The 15,729-nt window shown below is 38.7% G+C and overlaps 1 protein-coding gene across 3 annotated transcripts in view; it reads right to left on the minus strand.

The window, feature by feature from the left end:
* NFIB (nuclear factor I B) overlaps positions 1–15,729 on the minus strand; it is a 174,775-nt gene that overhangs the window by 153,318 nt on the left and 5,728 nt on the right. For all 3 annotated transcript variants that reach the window (XM_082335535.1, XM_082335534.1, XM_082335536.1), the window contains exon 2: positions 14,487–15,018. In XM_082335535.1, coding sequence (XP_082191661.1) covers positions 14,487–15,018 — 532 coding nt within the window. The remainder of the gene's footprint in view (positions 1–14,486; positions 15,019–15,729) is intronic.

A 15,729-nucleotide genomic window follows, 5' to 3' on the forward strand; every position in this document is an offset into this window, starting at 1 on the left:
GCCAAACACCATTCACTCAAACTGGAAACTACATATCAAACACCACATCAATGGACATAGTCAGACTCATATGTATATATTATTACTAGAAAATAAAACACACTGAGAGAAAATATAACTGAGAGAAATTCAAATCAGCCTGCTGTGGTTACTCCAGTGGGCATACTTTTCCAGGGTACATCCACATTGTCCTGTGGGGAACGAACAGGAGCAGTGTACATAAAACCACGTGAAGATGCCATATGAATGCAGTTTTGCTGCTTTCAGGACTCACATGAGCTTTCTCAGACCTCACCACGATACCTTTATGTATCACTGTGTTATATCATGTAGGCAAACTTCAGCAGAATCAAATTTTAAAATTCCAGAGCTTTTTTGCAACTTAAATACTATGTGTAGATTAATCATTATATTCTGTTCTGTGCATTTTGACATCTGTTTCCAGGGCATTACAATGAAAGCCAGGGACTTCATACATACATTTGCTACAATTAAACTGTTGCTAATCACTGCTTCCCAAAATACAACCCATAACTATTACTGTTCAGCAGTCATATCTACATGATCTAATATTGTTGATTTATAGTGTCTTTTCTTAACTGAGTCTGTTGGTCTCAGACACAGGGTGCCTATCAATGGCAAGAGAAGTGTCATGAGCACAGGGAAGACAGAATATCTCATTATACCATAATATGAAATTTAAGAAAAAGTCTATGTATAGCCCTCTCTGTAGGTTCCTCACCAGATGGAATAGGGAGTTCTGTGTTAATGCTCATCCTACTGTGAAACGCGTCAGCAAGACCAAGTTACCATTAATATGGCTTGAATTCTGACAAGGTCAAACTGGCTGGACTATATTTAAAAGCACTTTTATCTTACTGCAATAGGATAATGTGTTCTAAGACTATATACCGCAGGAAGACTCTTCTGCTGATTTAACCTAGGCTCAGAAGCTAATGCTCTGCACCATGCTTCAAGTTAATTACTGCTGAACAATGCAAGAAAACAGCACAGGACTCCAGCACAGCAACAAGAGAATTAGTATGCCCTTCTGATCAAAGAAAACTGAGCAGGCTATGTCCAGGAAACTAATTACCAAACTCCAAAAGTCTGAGAGAAAGTTCAGGTGATTTTATTTGCTCATTATTTGTGAAATCAAAGCTCAGAAAAGGAGCAAATTTGACTACTGCATTAACATCATTGGACCCTGAGGTTACCAAGGACATCAAGAGACCACCTGTACCACCTCTCTGCTGGACAACTTGATCAAGTTTAGGTATGCCATTTTGGCAGATGCTTCCTAAGCCTGTCCTTGATAAAAATTCTCCTCTCCCCGTCTATACTGCCCCCATCATGAGAAAGTTACTGGTTTGTTGGGTTTTTTTTGAACACAATCTTTCCTGATTAAATGTTAAGCCTTTACTTCTTGTCCTACCTACAAGGAAGGCGAATCAGAAATCTAGAAAGTTTCTGGCTACCTCCAAATAAGTCACACTTTTTTTCTCATGAGCAGCACCCAAAACTAGACAGCATTGAACACCACCAGCGTTCTTTCAGTTGGGCGCATTTAGTGGTATATGAGTCCTTCCAACAACTTTTGCAACTTCATTCTAGGTCTGGGTTTACACTACTGAATAATCAATATCATTATTTGACTCTGCAGTGATCCTAGTCCTAAACCTGAAATACGTCTCTGAATGCACATGCTTTACATCACACAAATGTTGGAGGACAAACAACAGATTAATTGCTGGTCCTAATGCTGTGTTTGTGAGTGCTAAGAAGTCATTCCAAATGTTCCAAAAAGGATTAATGCAGTATAACAAGTCTATTTAATTACTGAAAGACCAGTGATCCTCATTTTACTATAAGCAGCTTTTCCTTTATTTGGAGGTTGTAAATAGGACAGAAATCATTACAGGACAACTATCATTCCTGTCCCAGAATATTCAAGTTAAGCAGCAATATAGTGAAAAAAATATGTATAAGGCCAGGGAGGACTACATACACACACTGCATTTGTGTATGGCAATGCAAGATTAGGCACATGTTTTAAAATACACCAGCACTCCCCACCATAGTTAAAATGCAGAAAAAATTCTTATGCTCTATGTAACAATGTAATATCTGTTTCCTTAACTAAAAAAAAAAGGCAATAATTAAGCCAGTTAAAGTAATTATATATACCTTTAGGAAAAAAAAAAAAAAAAAACAAAACCTTCAGGTTTAATAAAATCAAAGAAGTCCATGACTCCTACAACATAAGCCTTTATAGGTGACTGAACTGAAGGCAGTGAACTCACCTATGAATGCATATATGGTAAAATCGCAACTTGATATAGATTACTTTAAATTATGTGTCTGAATCTAGACAGCCCAATCAATTTTCCAATTCTCCTTTCTGCACAAGCTGGTTATTCTTTAACTGGAAGATAAACAATAGAATAACTTTTGATGTTAACCCATGGTTACCTGTAAACTGCACAGTTTCAGTATCATTTGGCGAAAGTGCATGGACAGACTTCTTTTCATTTTTATAAATTAATGTCACTTCCCACTCTGAGAAGTAGACACAGTAATTTTGTAGGTGTTGATGTTATAGCTGGCTCATTACCAACCCTGAAATACCATCACAAAGGAAGGAACGAGGAAAGCAATGACTTAAGGAGTAAAAGTAGATGGCACACTGAGTCCAAAAAGCAAAAGTTACTAATGAAGTATTTCGGAGAGTTTCAGTACAATCAGCAGGGTCTTCAGGCAAAAGTAGGCCCTCCAAGACAAGACCCTGGACCAACCCCTTACAAACCAATGGTGTCCCCCTCAGTTGCCTCACAAACCAGACCTGCCCAAGTCTGGGAAATGAAACAGGATGACCAGCATATTCCAGACACAAGCACACCGTTACATTAGCTTGGGTTTCATCTCACACCTCAGCCCAAACTCCTGACCATCCATCCTCCTCCCATGCTGGTGTGCCCTGGTATGAGCTACTGGCCCACTTGACTGAAAAACCTGGGCTCAGAGTGGACAGAGGGATGGGGAACTAGACTGAGCTCAAAAGCCACCTCTGCAGGCACTGCAGATGCCTCCTCTGTGGTGGGCCACCTAGATGAACATACATATGATTGCTTCTTCTATCCTTCTGTCTAAGGTATTTCTTCCCTTCACTGTCACAGAGCAAGAAATCTCAGACAGCTCTCTGAGCACTCCAAAGCCCTTGCACTGTGGCCCCATCCTCAAGGGCCAGCCCTGCCCAGGGCTCCTGCAGACTGAAGCATGGGTGACTCGAAGAGTGCTCCCACCACAGACTTGGTCTCCTGTGGCTGGCCAACTCCGCTGCATGGTTTCTCTCCGACACCCTCTCCCACAGAGCGGTACCACCCCAGGGCTTGCAGTGGAGGAATGCTTTGTGCTGGCCCTCCCTGTTTGGGCAAGTTTCTTCCGTCCGGGCATGAGAAAACCAGGTAAGACATTTCTTTACAACACAGAGCCCACTTGGGGGCTGGGCACTGGCACATGGATTTTGCTTGCAGTGAAACACAGGAAGGGTTATAACTTTTCAGCCGGAACACATCTCAGTATTTCACAACCCTCGCTGAGGCAGCACTGAAGCAAGTGGTGCTCTCTCTCCCTGGGACCAGAGGCACAAAGAGACTAAGCAACCTGTCAGCTGTTACCTGGGGAGCTGCGACAGGGCTGGGGACCAGAACAAAGATTTTTAAGTCCTTGCGTCTAAACATTGAGTCATACTTTACGTTGTCATCACAGTGATAGCATTCAAGCTCCTTGCGTCACCATTCCCACCCTCTTCCTTCAGAGCAACTATATAACCGCAATTAAAAATGATCTAGATTGTGGTGTTTCACAGTAAAGAAAAAGGTTTGGTCATTTACAAGTGCATGGGAACACTGTATGTACACATACAATCTGATTTTTTTTTCTTTAAAAAAAAAGAAAATTAATGAGTTGACTGAGAAATCAGGTGGACTGCGGAAATATAACCTGATCATATGCTGCAAAAGCCAGTGCATAGTGCTGTGAAATAAAATATGTTTTAAATTAAGTCAATTTGATTGAATAAATCTACTAACATGAGCAAAGTTTTCAGGCTAAGGCCTTAAATTAAGAACATACCAATTACCTGATGACCACTGGATTACAAATTTACTTGGTTTATAATGGTACCAGTGCTAGCATATGAGCTTCCTTAATTCAGCAAGGCTATATCATGCCATCAGTTTTTCAATAGATCCAGTCACTGATTTCAAAAGACACTGCTTCCTAGAAACATGGCACAATGAAGCAGATGATTAGATATAATACCCATCTCAAAAAACTAAACTGTCTTAACAGTCAAATTGCAGGTAATTATGGGAAGCACAAAGCCTACATCAAGAAGCTGACATTAGCATCAGGGACACTGATGGTAGGCAGCCTGTCGGGATATGGGGCCAATGACTCCCCCCTCACCAAGAGTAATTCTTAAGGACAAGTATTTTTCCCCTAGAAACAAAGCGTTTCACAAAAAAAAAAAAAAAAAAAAAAAAAGCAGGAAACAAAGATTGTTCTTTCTCCCCTTTTGATGAGTTTAGATACTGCATCAAGCATAGAGTGTAAAGTCCTTTGCTTTAGAGACCGCAGTTGCTCTTGAATACAATCCAGGTCTTTAAGAAAATGATGTTTTGGTACTAAAGAAATCAAATAGCCACTTACTACACTGACATGAAATGCTCCTCCTGTTCATGTTAAGAAATTATTTTGATCACTCTTTTTTTCCTAAAAATCGAAGTGGTGTGTGCACACATTGCATTTTCATCACAAAACGTTTTCAAAGAGGAATCTTCTTCCCAGCACATCCCATTCAAACAATGCTCACAGTGGAACGGGACTGACTAAGACTGATATTTTTTGCCCTTGAAAAACATAGCGAACCCATGCACCGCAACAGAAGAAAAATACACTGCAGCCTGAGAGAGGATAGATTTTCCCCCAGCCCCTAGAAATCCTCCTACCACATCTTCCACTATGGAGGGCTGTCAGCTTGTTCCCATCTCTGTCAGCAGACAAAAGGTGGTGACATCAGGAGCACATCCAAGGGAGGACACGGCCGCTCTGGAGGGACACCACGAAACCCGCTGGGGTGTAAATTCGGGGCCAAGGTCTTCTTGTCAGCGATTACCACAAAGAACAGAGGAAGTGGCGCGACTGCTGAACAATGGAGAGGTCAAGCAGTTTGCAGCCATTTCGTGACCCAGACAAGTCAAGGTCAAGAGATTCAGGTAGCAACTTGGCCTGGGCATGAGTTACAGCACAAATTAATTGTTTTAACAAATCGGCTTTGGTCAATTAAACCTAACAAGACATGTTGCATCACGTAGCAGGGTTCTTGACACTAAGGCCAAGATCTGAGGCCAGCCTCATAAAACACGTCTTTTAACATGGCATAACAAATTTAAGGTAATCTGTCCAGAAACTGCAGATGTCAGAATAATAAAATACAAGTTGTCGTGACTAGGAGATGTTTTCACACTTTTAAATCAGGGACACTGGAGTGTAGTCATCCTTTCAAGACGTCTGGCATCATTTTCAATGGCATTAATCATGCAATGGAAAACTGATGCTGCAGTAAATATACTTGCTATCTCTCAGACACAAGGCACTTCCGTAATAAACTTCTAAGCAAATCCAGCACTGCCTTGTTAGTTGCTTCATCAAAAAAGGCTGAAAATGGTTTGGCATTTTAGGCCAATGTAATTCACAAGCAAAAAATATATACTCTGTGAATATTTTAGTTATATTTAATTTCTAAAGACATGGAGTTTGTAATTACTGGATTCTAATGTGTATGCATTTCTTTGTTGCTGTTTTAAAGAAAAATGTATAAATCCTATGACATCTCAGAAGATAGCTGGTGAAGAATATGGCAAGATAACTGACTAAAAATTAAAATACAATGCTAAATTTAAGATAGATGTTCATAGTTAACTTTCACTTGTTTAAATTCATCCTTTATGAAAATCTGTATAGTAATTCAGGTTAATATATCTTGAAGATTGGGGAGACAAATATATAAACTACATGTTCAAGACCTAAATGTTTAAAACTCTTAATTGCCAAATAACTGCAAATAATATGGAATATACTTACTTGTGCACAGAATTTGCATCAAACCAATATCAGAAAACTTACCGTTTTCCCTAATTTCTCAATGGACATGCTGAGTTTCTCAAACAGAGTTCACTAACTGTTCATTTTTGCATTTGGCTTTCCTGTTCACTCTCTAAGAAAAGGGGAACTGTTTTGTTCAATTTCCATGTGTATTTTTTCAGAGAGGAAATAATTAAAAGCCCACTTAAAGCCATAGAAATGCCTTTAGTGAAGTTGCCTTCACTTTAGTGAAGTTTCCCTTCTGCTCTAGAGATAGGCGGTTACTGTTAAAAGTGCAAGGTTTCTCCGAGGGAAAAGAACACTTAACAGTTGAATGGGCTTCAGCTAAGATTTTGCACCATGCTTTCCCCAGTGCCATATCATGGCAACATTTCCTTATTTCAATTCTATTTCTGAGAGTAAAAAAATAGTTTAAAATGTCCCAAACACAGTAAGTAGTTAGGTGGAAACTAACATTAAAATGACTCCGATGTCGCTATAATTTTAAGTCGCCTTTTTGACTTAAGGAGGGGCACAGGGGCAAGAGAGGTGTAACGCACAGGAGTCATGGGGCATGAAGGCAAGAAGCTCTGGTCCTCAGGCTGGCTAAAAACATCCAAAATGCTATTATTGATAAACACACCTTAGACTATCAGCCCTGCCTCAGACAGAATCCCCCACAAAAGCCAAGTTTGAAGTGCCCATCTCCCACCAACTGTGAAAAAAGTTAGAACAGAAGTCACACACCAATAACAAGGTTCCTAAGAAACGGCTAATGAAATATATTTATTTAAAATTTTAAAAGCACAATATACTTCAGAAAAGGAAAGAACCTCTCTGAAAAGAGATCTTGGTGGGGGGAGAATGTGAGTAATCTTTTTGTAAATAAAACTTTGGGGGGAAGAGATTAACAGCTGTGCCAGAAGAATGTTCCCAACTTCACGCACAACTCACTGCTCCCAGACAGTACAATATACACACCCAAATCAACTCTCTTTTCTCTTGGACAAAGCTAATAACCTAAGATTTACTTCCCCTTTACTAGCTTCTGAGCCTTTCAAACCTCTTCTAATCCTGGCTTCACTGCCCTGAGCCAGGTTTTTAGCAACTGCTTCTGGAAGTTCGACCAGAGTTAAAAAAAATAAAAAGGGAGAGACACAGTAAAATCATGAAATGTCCCTATAACAAATGACATCTCCTTTGACATCTGTCAAACAAACTGGCTAATCACACAGACCTTCTTTCTTTTTCATGTTCACTTAGCATCTGGAAAGTGTCTCCAGATAAGGGATTTCTTCTCCGCCCCACAATGGAAGGAACAACCCTATTCAGTTAAGTTAGCCATTTAAATTGATCTGGAGATCATCCTAACCCAAGTGATTACAGCAAAGCAACATAGCACCTTGCTGCTGAGACTGGAACGTAACACTTTAGGAAGCCTCTTGAATTACTGTGCTTGGCACTGTGGTACACTGCTCCAAGGACCAGAGCTTCGGAGGGCCAGCAGTCCTTGAGATGTCTACATTACTATACTAGCAGCAGGGAGGAGGAGAAGGAGGAAAAGCAGGGAAGACTGCAAAGCTAGAAAAAGAAGCAGACTTGACAGCAATCTCATGCAATTAACTTTAAAATCCAACCTGCAGTGGTATTTAGTGTTTAATTATTTTAATGAAGTTTTCACAGTTGCAATGAATTCAATATGCATAAAACCTAAGAAATTTGAAACATAAATCTCTGCTGTTATTTGAAGGATTTCCTTTATGAATTAGTGGCCTTATTTATAGTTTGAAACCATTTTTTTTTGTTCCCAGCATTGTTCTTCTGTCTGAAACTACCGTGAAGCAAGAATATTATGTTTTCTTTTCTATTCTTTTCTTTACTTTATAGCTTCTTGCTGTCAATCTAAATGTCATTCATAAATTAACACTGACTTCTAAATTTTCAACTAGTTGCAAAGAATTTATTTAACCATAAGCCTCTTTTGTCTTAAACACAATTAATGTCATTTAACCCTGTGAAAATTACTCCCCTTGGTGTATCAGGTAAGAAAAACCAGAACAAGCTAAAAGTTACTTCCTAAAATGTATATATATTTCATTCCTGACTGCAACAGTAAAATTAAATATGGAAAATTCCCTTTCCTCTTGCATGAACCTGTCATATGACCTGAAACCATGTTCTGAGGGAAACTAAAATGAAAAAGAAAAGTATACATTTTTAATTCTTCACATCTATTGTCTGAATGTCAGTTCACACATACACACGCTGAAAAATGAAAATTGATGGGTGGCCTTTTTAAATGTTTTAATATCCTACATCTTCATAAACAAAGTATCTATAATCATCAATTCAAAAACATTATTACGCCCGCATATACACCAAATTAACCTCCATCTCCTAATGGCAAATGTCTTTCCTGCCTGTAATTTTCAGCACAGTAGAGGTACTCAACAAAGTAGTCATCCAAAATTTTACACTATAAAACTAGAAAAGAAATCAATACAGTGTCTTTTTCGGTTCACACAAAAAGTTTTTAAAATTACATTTTCTGCATGCCTGAATAGACTGGAATTACTCAAAGTAATTCAAAGTTTTAAAAAGGTTTATTATTCTCTTTCAAATTCTTAAACTACAAAAAGCTCTTCTCATATGAGAGCAGATAAAATATAAACTCATACTTCTGCTTCTGCACTGGCTTTCTGATTCAAAATTGAGATTTAGCACAAGGGATCAGCATGCCATTTTACTGTGTAAGTAACAAGCTACTAGAGCACCTAGACGCCTATAGGTACTGGTGGTAATAAGCTCTATTTCCTGTTATTGCCAGTGTAACAAATAATTTGCTGTGTAAACTCCAACAAATTATCTTGTACCTTGACATATCCTCCTGCAAAACAGGTAAAATGTTCTACTGTATGTTCCCAGGTATTCAGAAGGAGGCAAATCTTTAAAGTTAATGGAAGTAGGAACAATTAGCCATTCAACAGATTGATTGATTCTTCTAAGCCCATTATTTTTTTATTAATTGTATGTGGAAGCATCAACACACACAAGAAATGCAAGCCCTTGTCCAAAATCCATCTGGATGGTGTGACACTTAGACATAGGACCTTAGACATAAGTCATATAAGTATGACTTATGCAGAAAGGAGACTGCTTAAAACATAATTTTGATTGTGATTTTAGGTGGAATTTCTTGTAGTCACAGCAAACTAACCAAAATAATTTTATTTACTATTTTAAAATATGAAAAGTATTATTATAATATTACTATATTATCAATTTTCTATACTTACTAAATGAAAACCAAAGCATAACATGAAAATGACTATGCAAACCTATTTCAAAATTTGAGCTCCCTATAAAAATAAATTCACAAAACTCAAAAAGCTTAATAAAAAGATCAAGCCATTGATACACTGAGAGTTCACCCACCCACTCCTGCAATTCAGATAAATCACATTTAAAAAAGAGTTACAGTTCCTCCTGGAAGGAGAACACATTTTTCAAAGTAAGACAGTGCATACATGTTGCCAGGACTGTCTTTCGTGAAAAAGTGATATCTCTGTTCGGTTAAGGATCACCGGATTGCCAGTGGTAAGCTAGGGTAAAAACAGTTTTGAATCAATGCAGACGCGGCACTCTGCGCCCCAGCTGAGATTATCTGAAAACGCACTTATTAACAGTACAAAGCATGCTATCAAAAATCAGATAGGCCTGTGCCCCTCACCCGAGCGGCTGCCAGCGGGAGGCATGTGGGCAGTGCCAGCACACAGCCGCCCTGGTCACCGGGGACCCGCAAACATCCCGGCGGTGTGGCCAGAGGGTCCTGCACACAAAGTTCTTCCCTACCTAGGCTGCAGAAGCCAGCCTGCATCCTCCCTGTCCCCCTTTTCTCCTTTCTCTTCCTTTTTTTTTTTTTTTTTTTCCCCCTGCCCTCCTCCCCAAGAGACAGAACACAGTCTGGTGCTTCAGGGACTCATGTAGGCCAGGTTTCCTTCTGTGCAGCCCTTTGGGTAGGGCTGCTAATCCTTCTTATTAATTAACGAGATAATAGCAGTTAACCGGAAAGCAATATTAATGCTAACTATCTAGGAAACTTCCAACAGAAATTATTTAGTCTTTTTGCTGATTTCCTGGTAAAACAAATTCATGCAGCTGGAACTGTAGCAGCATCTTGAGGGTTTAAGAAGTTAAAAAAACGAGAGTGCCTGAACAGTATTGGACTAAGGACATCCGCATCTATTTTCTGCCCTCCTTCTTGGATAGTTTAAAAGATCCTCCCCTCCCTCAACTTCAGAGTTTATTAACAGCTGGGGATGCAGGCTCCCCCAGTTATATCACTCTTAAACAAGGGTAAAAGAGAGTGTAAGCAGTAACATGACTGATCTGAGAAATGTACTCTGAGAGGCACATGCATTAAAAACACTTACAAATGTTTACCATTTACATGTACCATTGCTTCAGTCCTTTAAACTCCCAAAGCATTTCTCAAGGTCTACTATGCTTCATTCAGTATGTGCTGAAATACCTACCATCAAGTTTGCATTTTATTTATGCTGAAAAAAACAGCAGAGATGATGCAGGGATTAGGAATTCTGCAGATGAGGCACATATTTTATGTTTTAGAAAAAAAAGCAATGCCATTTTTAATTTTTTTTTTTTAATTAGCCATTGTAAGAGTAAGTAAAACATCTCTCAGAAGAAGGGATTTATATTATCTGGGTTCTGTTGCAGCAAACAAGTACTGCAGCTTTCATTCACTGATTGTCAAAAACTTTCCAATGTGCCCACTGCAATGCGGATGCCAACCAACGAATCAAAGGCATTCAGCAACTAGACAAAGAGGGTCTGATGCCAACCTCGGTGCCACTGGCAACCATTATTGGCATCAAGCACATTGTCTGCCTTTTTTTTCCCCTCTCCTGGCACTCGACAAACAAAATGGCGGTTCTTGTAGCAACGGGAACACAGCATAAGCACTGCACTGAATCAAATACCATCAAATGATTTTATGGACTGAGATGCGTTTCATGCCAAATGATAGACACTCTCTGATGCCTGACAGAAAAAAAAGAAAAAAAAAAAAAAAAAAAAGAAAAAAGGCAGTTTTGTCAATAGAAGCAACATTCATGACATTTTCAAGGTTTGGGCTTTTTAAAAACTCGGGGGGGGGGGGGGGGGCGGGAGGGGAGGGTGGACCTGATACACACAATAAGCAGAGCCCCATAGAAGTGTGTTATGATTAAGAATTATTTTGATGTTAAACATTGATCACAGTGTGTACTTCCCATTTTCTTCCTCCATTTCAGTCAAAGAAGCAGCATAGTAACCTATGTCAAGCCCCCTTTTTTCTTTTTTTTTTTTTTTTTTTTTAAGAGCCCAAAGCATAAGAGGATAGTAGAAAGAGAATAGGGGGAAAAAAAGATGCTGAATTCTGAGGGAGATGAGCAAAAAGTAGAACGAGATGAAGTTGATCAATGACAGAACTTCGTAGGTCAGTCCTTATTCCTTGTTTCAAGGCAGACATGGAAGCAGAAGTTCTTTTTATTAAGAACTGAAAGGATTATTGACACTTCTAGATCTGGAAATTGTCAATATATTGTAACATTACTCTGCACTGCAATGCGGATGCCAACCAACAAATCACAGGCATCCTAGGCTAAACAAAGAAGGTCTGATGCCAATCCTGGTGCCACTGGCAACCATCACTGGCACTCGAACTACCCTTCCTCCTCTTTTTCCCCCTAATCTTCTTTTTTTAAAGCAACAACAAAAAAAAAAAAACTACTTGGCCCCTTTATTTATTTTATGTGCTAATTCCTTCTTCATATTTCGTTCAGGGATTTAATTGTTTCTATGTCTCCACTTAGTTTTTACATGATGCTATTAGGCGGGTTTATATATTCTAAAAGAGAAGTAAGAAGCAAAACAGCATGTGTATAATGCAGCATTTTGGTTGACTTCATTGAGCTTATCTTTTGCAAAGCCTGGTGTTCTTAATCAAGTGCACTACAAAGCGCCACAATTAACGTGCTTTCAATGAGGAGAGAGAATCAAAGTTTGACAAAATGGAAAAAAAAATACAAAGATAACTTAATATGACTTCTTCAAGAAGACAGTCAACAGATGTTAATGGAAGATTTACTGTGAAGCAGCAAGACAGATACAAAATACATGCAGTTTACAATAAACAAAAGGGCCTACTAAGGGTGACTTGGTACATAGAAATCAGACAGCTTCATCTTCCAGTATATTCTCAAAGTAGCATCATGTAACTTTGAAAGTTATAATATTACAGCATGCTTATCTTACTCATTTCTGATTAGACAAGTGTTTTAAATAAACTCCTATTCTCAATCCATTTAAATCAATAAAATCAGCTATGCCCTGCAATTCCTTCTCCCACTTCAAATTATGGGCTTCCAACAACTTAGAAGTGGACAGTGTGTAAGAGTACTCTGACCCCAGCTCCTTCAGCTCAACAGCTACTTAAACTGTTTTGCCCCCCTTTGTAGTTTTGACTTTCAGAGACAAGTAAATCCATTAGAATTAATCAGTAAGCTATGTCTTGCAATATATGCATTCAAAATATCATTTGAATTTTTCTTTACAAAAGGAGTTTAAAGGTACAAATTATTTGTAAATAAGCTATTTTGTTTAATGCTATCAAAGAAATCTTTCTTCCTATGTTATTGGGGATTAGATTTACCAGAATCTGCAGCCACTTAAAGTCGCTGCAAAATATCTAAGTGTTGTCTACTGCTGTGGAGAGAAAAATATAAAAATTACAAGCAGGGGAAAAAAAAAAAAAAAAAAGAACCATATTTTTTCATGATGAATAATCAAAAAAATTGAACCCTATTTATACGTTCATGTAAACATAGTGCTCCACTTGTGTGAGTAAATGCTAAAAGACAAATTCACTGAAAACAAAAAAGTCGTGTTGTGTATCTGTTCTTTTAAAGAATGAGTACACACCAAATGAAGACATGCGCAATTTTACTTTGTTACTAGCAAAATCCATTCCGTTTGTTTTTCAGTTAAATCCCGCAGTTATGTATTGGGCATCAGATAACAGCCTGCCATCTGCCCTTCTGCAGGCCATTTCTGCCTACTACCAGCCCAAGTTGTGAAATGGCCCACCATCTGCGGCCAGTCGAACTTTCCCGAGTTGAGATCTGCGGCTAAAAAACAAATGCTTTATTACTGCTGAACAGTCAGCAATACAAAGACATCTAGAGGATGGTATAACCACCAGAAAGAACCAAAATGACCCCTCACAGAGAAAAAGCATTTAAGAAGGCTTAGTATTGGGGCGGGGGGGGGGGGGGGGGGGGTGAAACCTGTGTCTACTTACAGCCATTTACAGTTTCGGGGAACCTGCCTATGAGTATTGTTATCTGAATATGCATTATTACTAGCAGTTTTTTCCTGATATGTGATTATCAGAAGCCCTGGTTTTATTTCCATTTTGTAAAACTAAGTTTAAGAACCTTTTCCATAGTGTTCCTGCAATTTTCCACATTTAAATTATCTGTCAAATAAAATTAAGTATACCGGTGTGATTATGAAAATACCCTTTTCATTGCAAATTCTCTCAAAATATTACAACTTGGATCTTTGTTTTAAAGCTCGGATAGGCGAGATGAGCTAGTGTAAAATAGCTAGTGATGTAAAATAGGAATAAAAGGTTAAGTACTGTATGCTGTAATTCTGACTACATATGGTATTTACAAGGCAGTATTTCTGTTCTAAAGTTTTTTCATGTTTTATATTATAGACGTGAGAAAGTCTACAATTGCTCCTCAAAATGATAGTATGTTCATTAGTTTAAGGATGAATTCTTGATAATTTGTAACTACAAAGACAATAATAAATATTTATAGAATTTATTATGATTGTGCAATTGCACATACTTGCATCTGTTACTAACAGTACTGGGGGAACTAAAAAAAAAAAACAACTTGAAAAACAAAGAGAATGTTTTCTGAAGTCACGACTGGAAAAACTACACAATATATTGCCACTTTTTGACAAAAAAAAAAAAAAAGGCAACTTCAGCAGAACTGAAGTGCTACCTTGGTATGTCCCTCTCTCTCTTGAAAGAGAACAAGGCACGTATGTCAAACATACATGTCATTTACACAGGTCTGTAGGAATGTGTGTGTATGTAAGTATATACGTATACATGCTGATTTACATATGGATATGTAGTCACATTATTTCTATAGACCACAGAATAATGTTTCACTGGAAGCCAGCCCATAGGGGAAACAGGGCTACTTGGAATCAGAGTTTGACATACTAACATAGAAACATGACAATCTGATTCCTACCTTGCTCCTGCACGTAGTATGCCAAAAACAAATCAAGCTCCTTGACTGATACTGTTATGTGATGTGGCTGGACACAAAGTGCTGGATTTGTGCAATGTGGGGATTTCATGAGCCGCTCTCCATCCGTACTTTCCAAGGGGATGCCTTTGAACAGGATCACCATGACTAGATCCAGACGCCAGACTTTGTCAGCCTGTCGCAGGCAGTCGATTCTCCTAATCTTACCCTTCTGGTCAGGATTGGACAATACACAGCATGGGTGCTTCTTCCCAGTCACCGTGAGCACAAAATCCTCCCGGAACTCTTGGCGAATATCTTTGCGCAGCTTGGCCAGGAGCCTGGATGCCCACTTCTGTTTAATTTCAGGCTTTTCGCTAAGCAGCTCATCCTTGACTGCTCTTTCCTCATCCTTTGACATTCGTTTCTCATGTTTTTTAAAGTACTTGCGTTTTCGAGCCTGAAGGTTGAACCAAGTATAGGCAATTGCACGGACATGTGGAAGAAGTGCCTCAATGAACGGGTGAAATTCATCCTGTGGAAAGAAGTGGAGGGGAAAAAAAAGAACAGAAGAAGAAAACTCAAAGTCAGTAAGTTATCATAATCAAAGCAGTTTCTGAAAATCTTAAAGTGAAATCCAAGGTGAAGAAAATAAACACTTTTAAAATTTACGCAAATTTCTGCATAACACCTTTTATGCAATTACTAGCACTGTCAGACAGCAGACAGAAAGTACACAGAGAATCACATTTTCCCCATATTTCACTCTTTGAAAGAACCATGTGAAGATTTTATTTTGTATGCCTCCCCTCACTTCATCCCGCAACGCTGCAGAGAGAACATCATTTAAAAGAGATGCTATCAAGATGTTTTTTTCTAACATTTAAATATCTGAGTGAACAGCTAACATTAAGAAAAGTACCATTGCACAAAGAGGACACTATGCGGTTTTAAAAAATCTGAGCAGAAACGTTCAGAAGGCTGAGGCGAATGCCACAGTTCATTTCTCTTCTCTGTGGCACAGAAACACAAAGCATATACATGCTCAGTGTAATGCCACACAGTTCCCGCTTTTGGAGCATGCTCTCAGCAAGAGACTGCTGGTGGCACAAAGAGCATGCGCCATTAAACTTGATCCATTTTCTTATCAAACGTCCAACATTCCAGCACTGAAACAGCACCATTCCAGTGGTGGTAACTAGAGAAACCAGTATACAGTAAGGGAAAGTGGGCAAAAGACACAGCG

The sequence above is a fragment of the Platalea leucorodia genome (genome assembly GCF_965183815.1).
Source record: "Platalea leucorodia genome assembly, chromosome: Z".
Taxonomy (NCBI): domain Eukaryota; kingdom Metazoa; phylum Chordata; class Aves; order Pelecaniformes; family Threskiornithidae; genus Platalea; species Platalea leucorodia.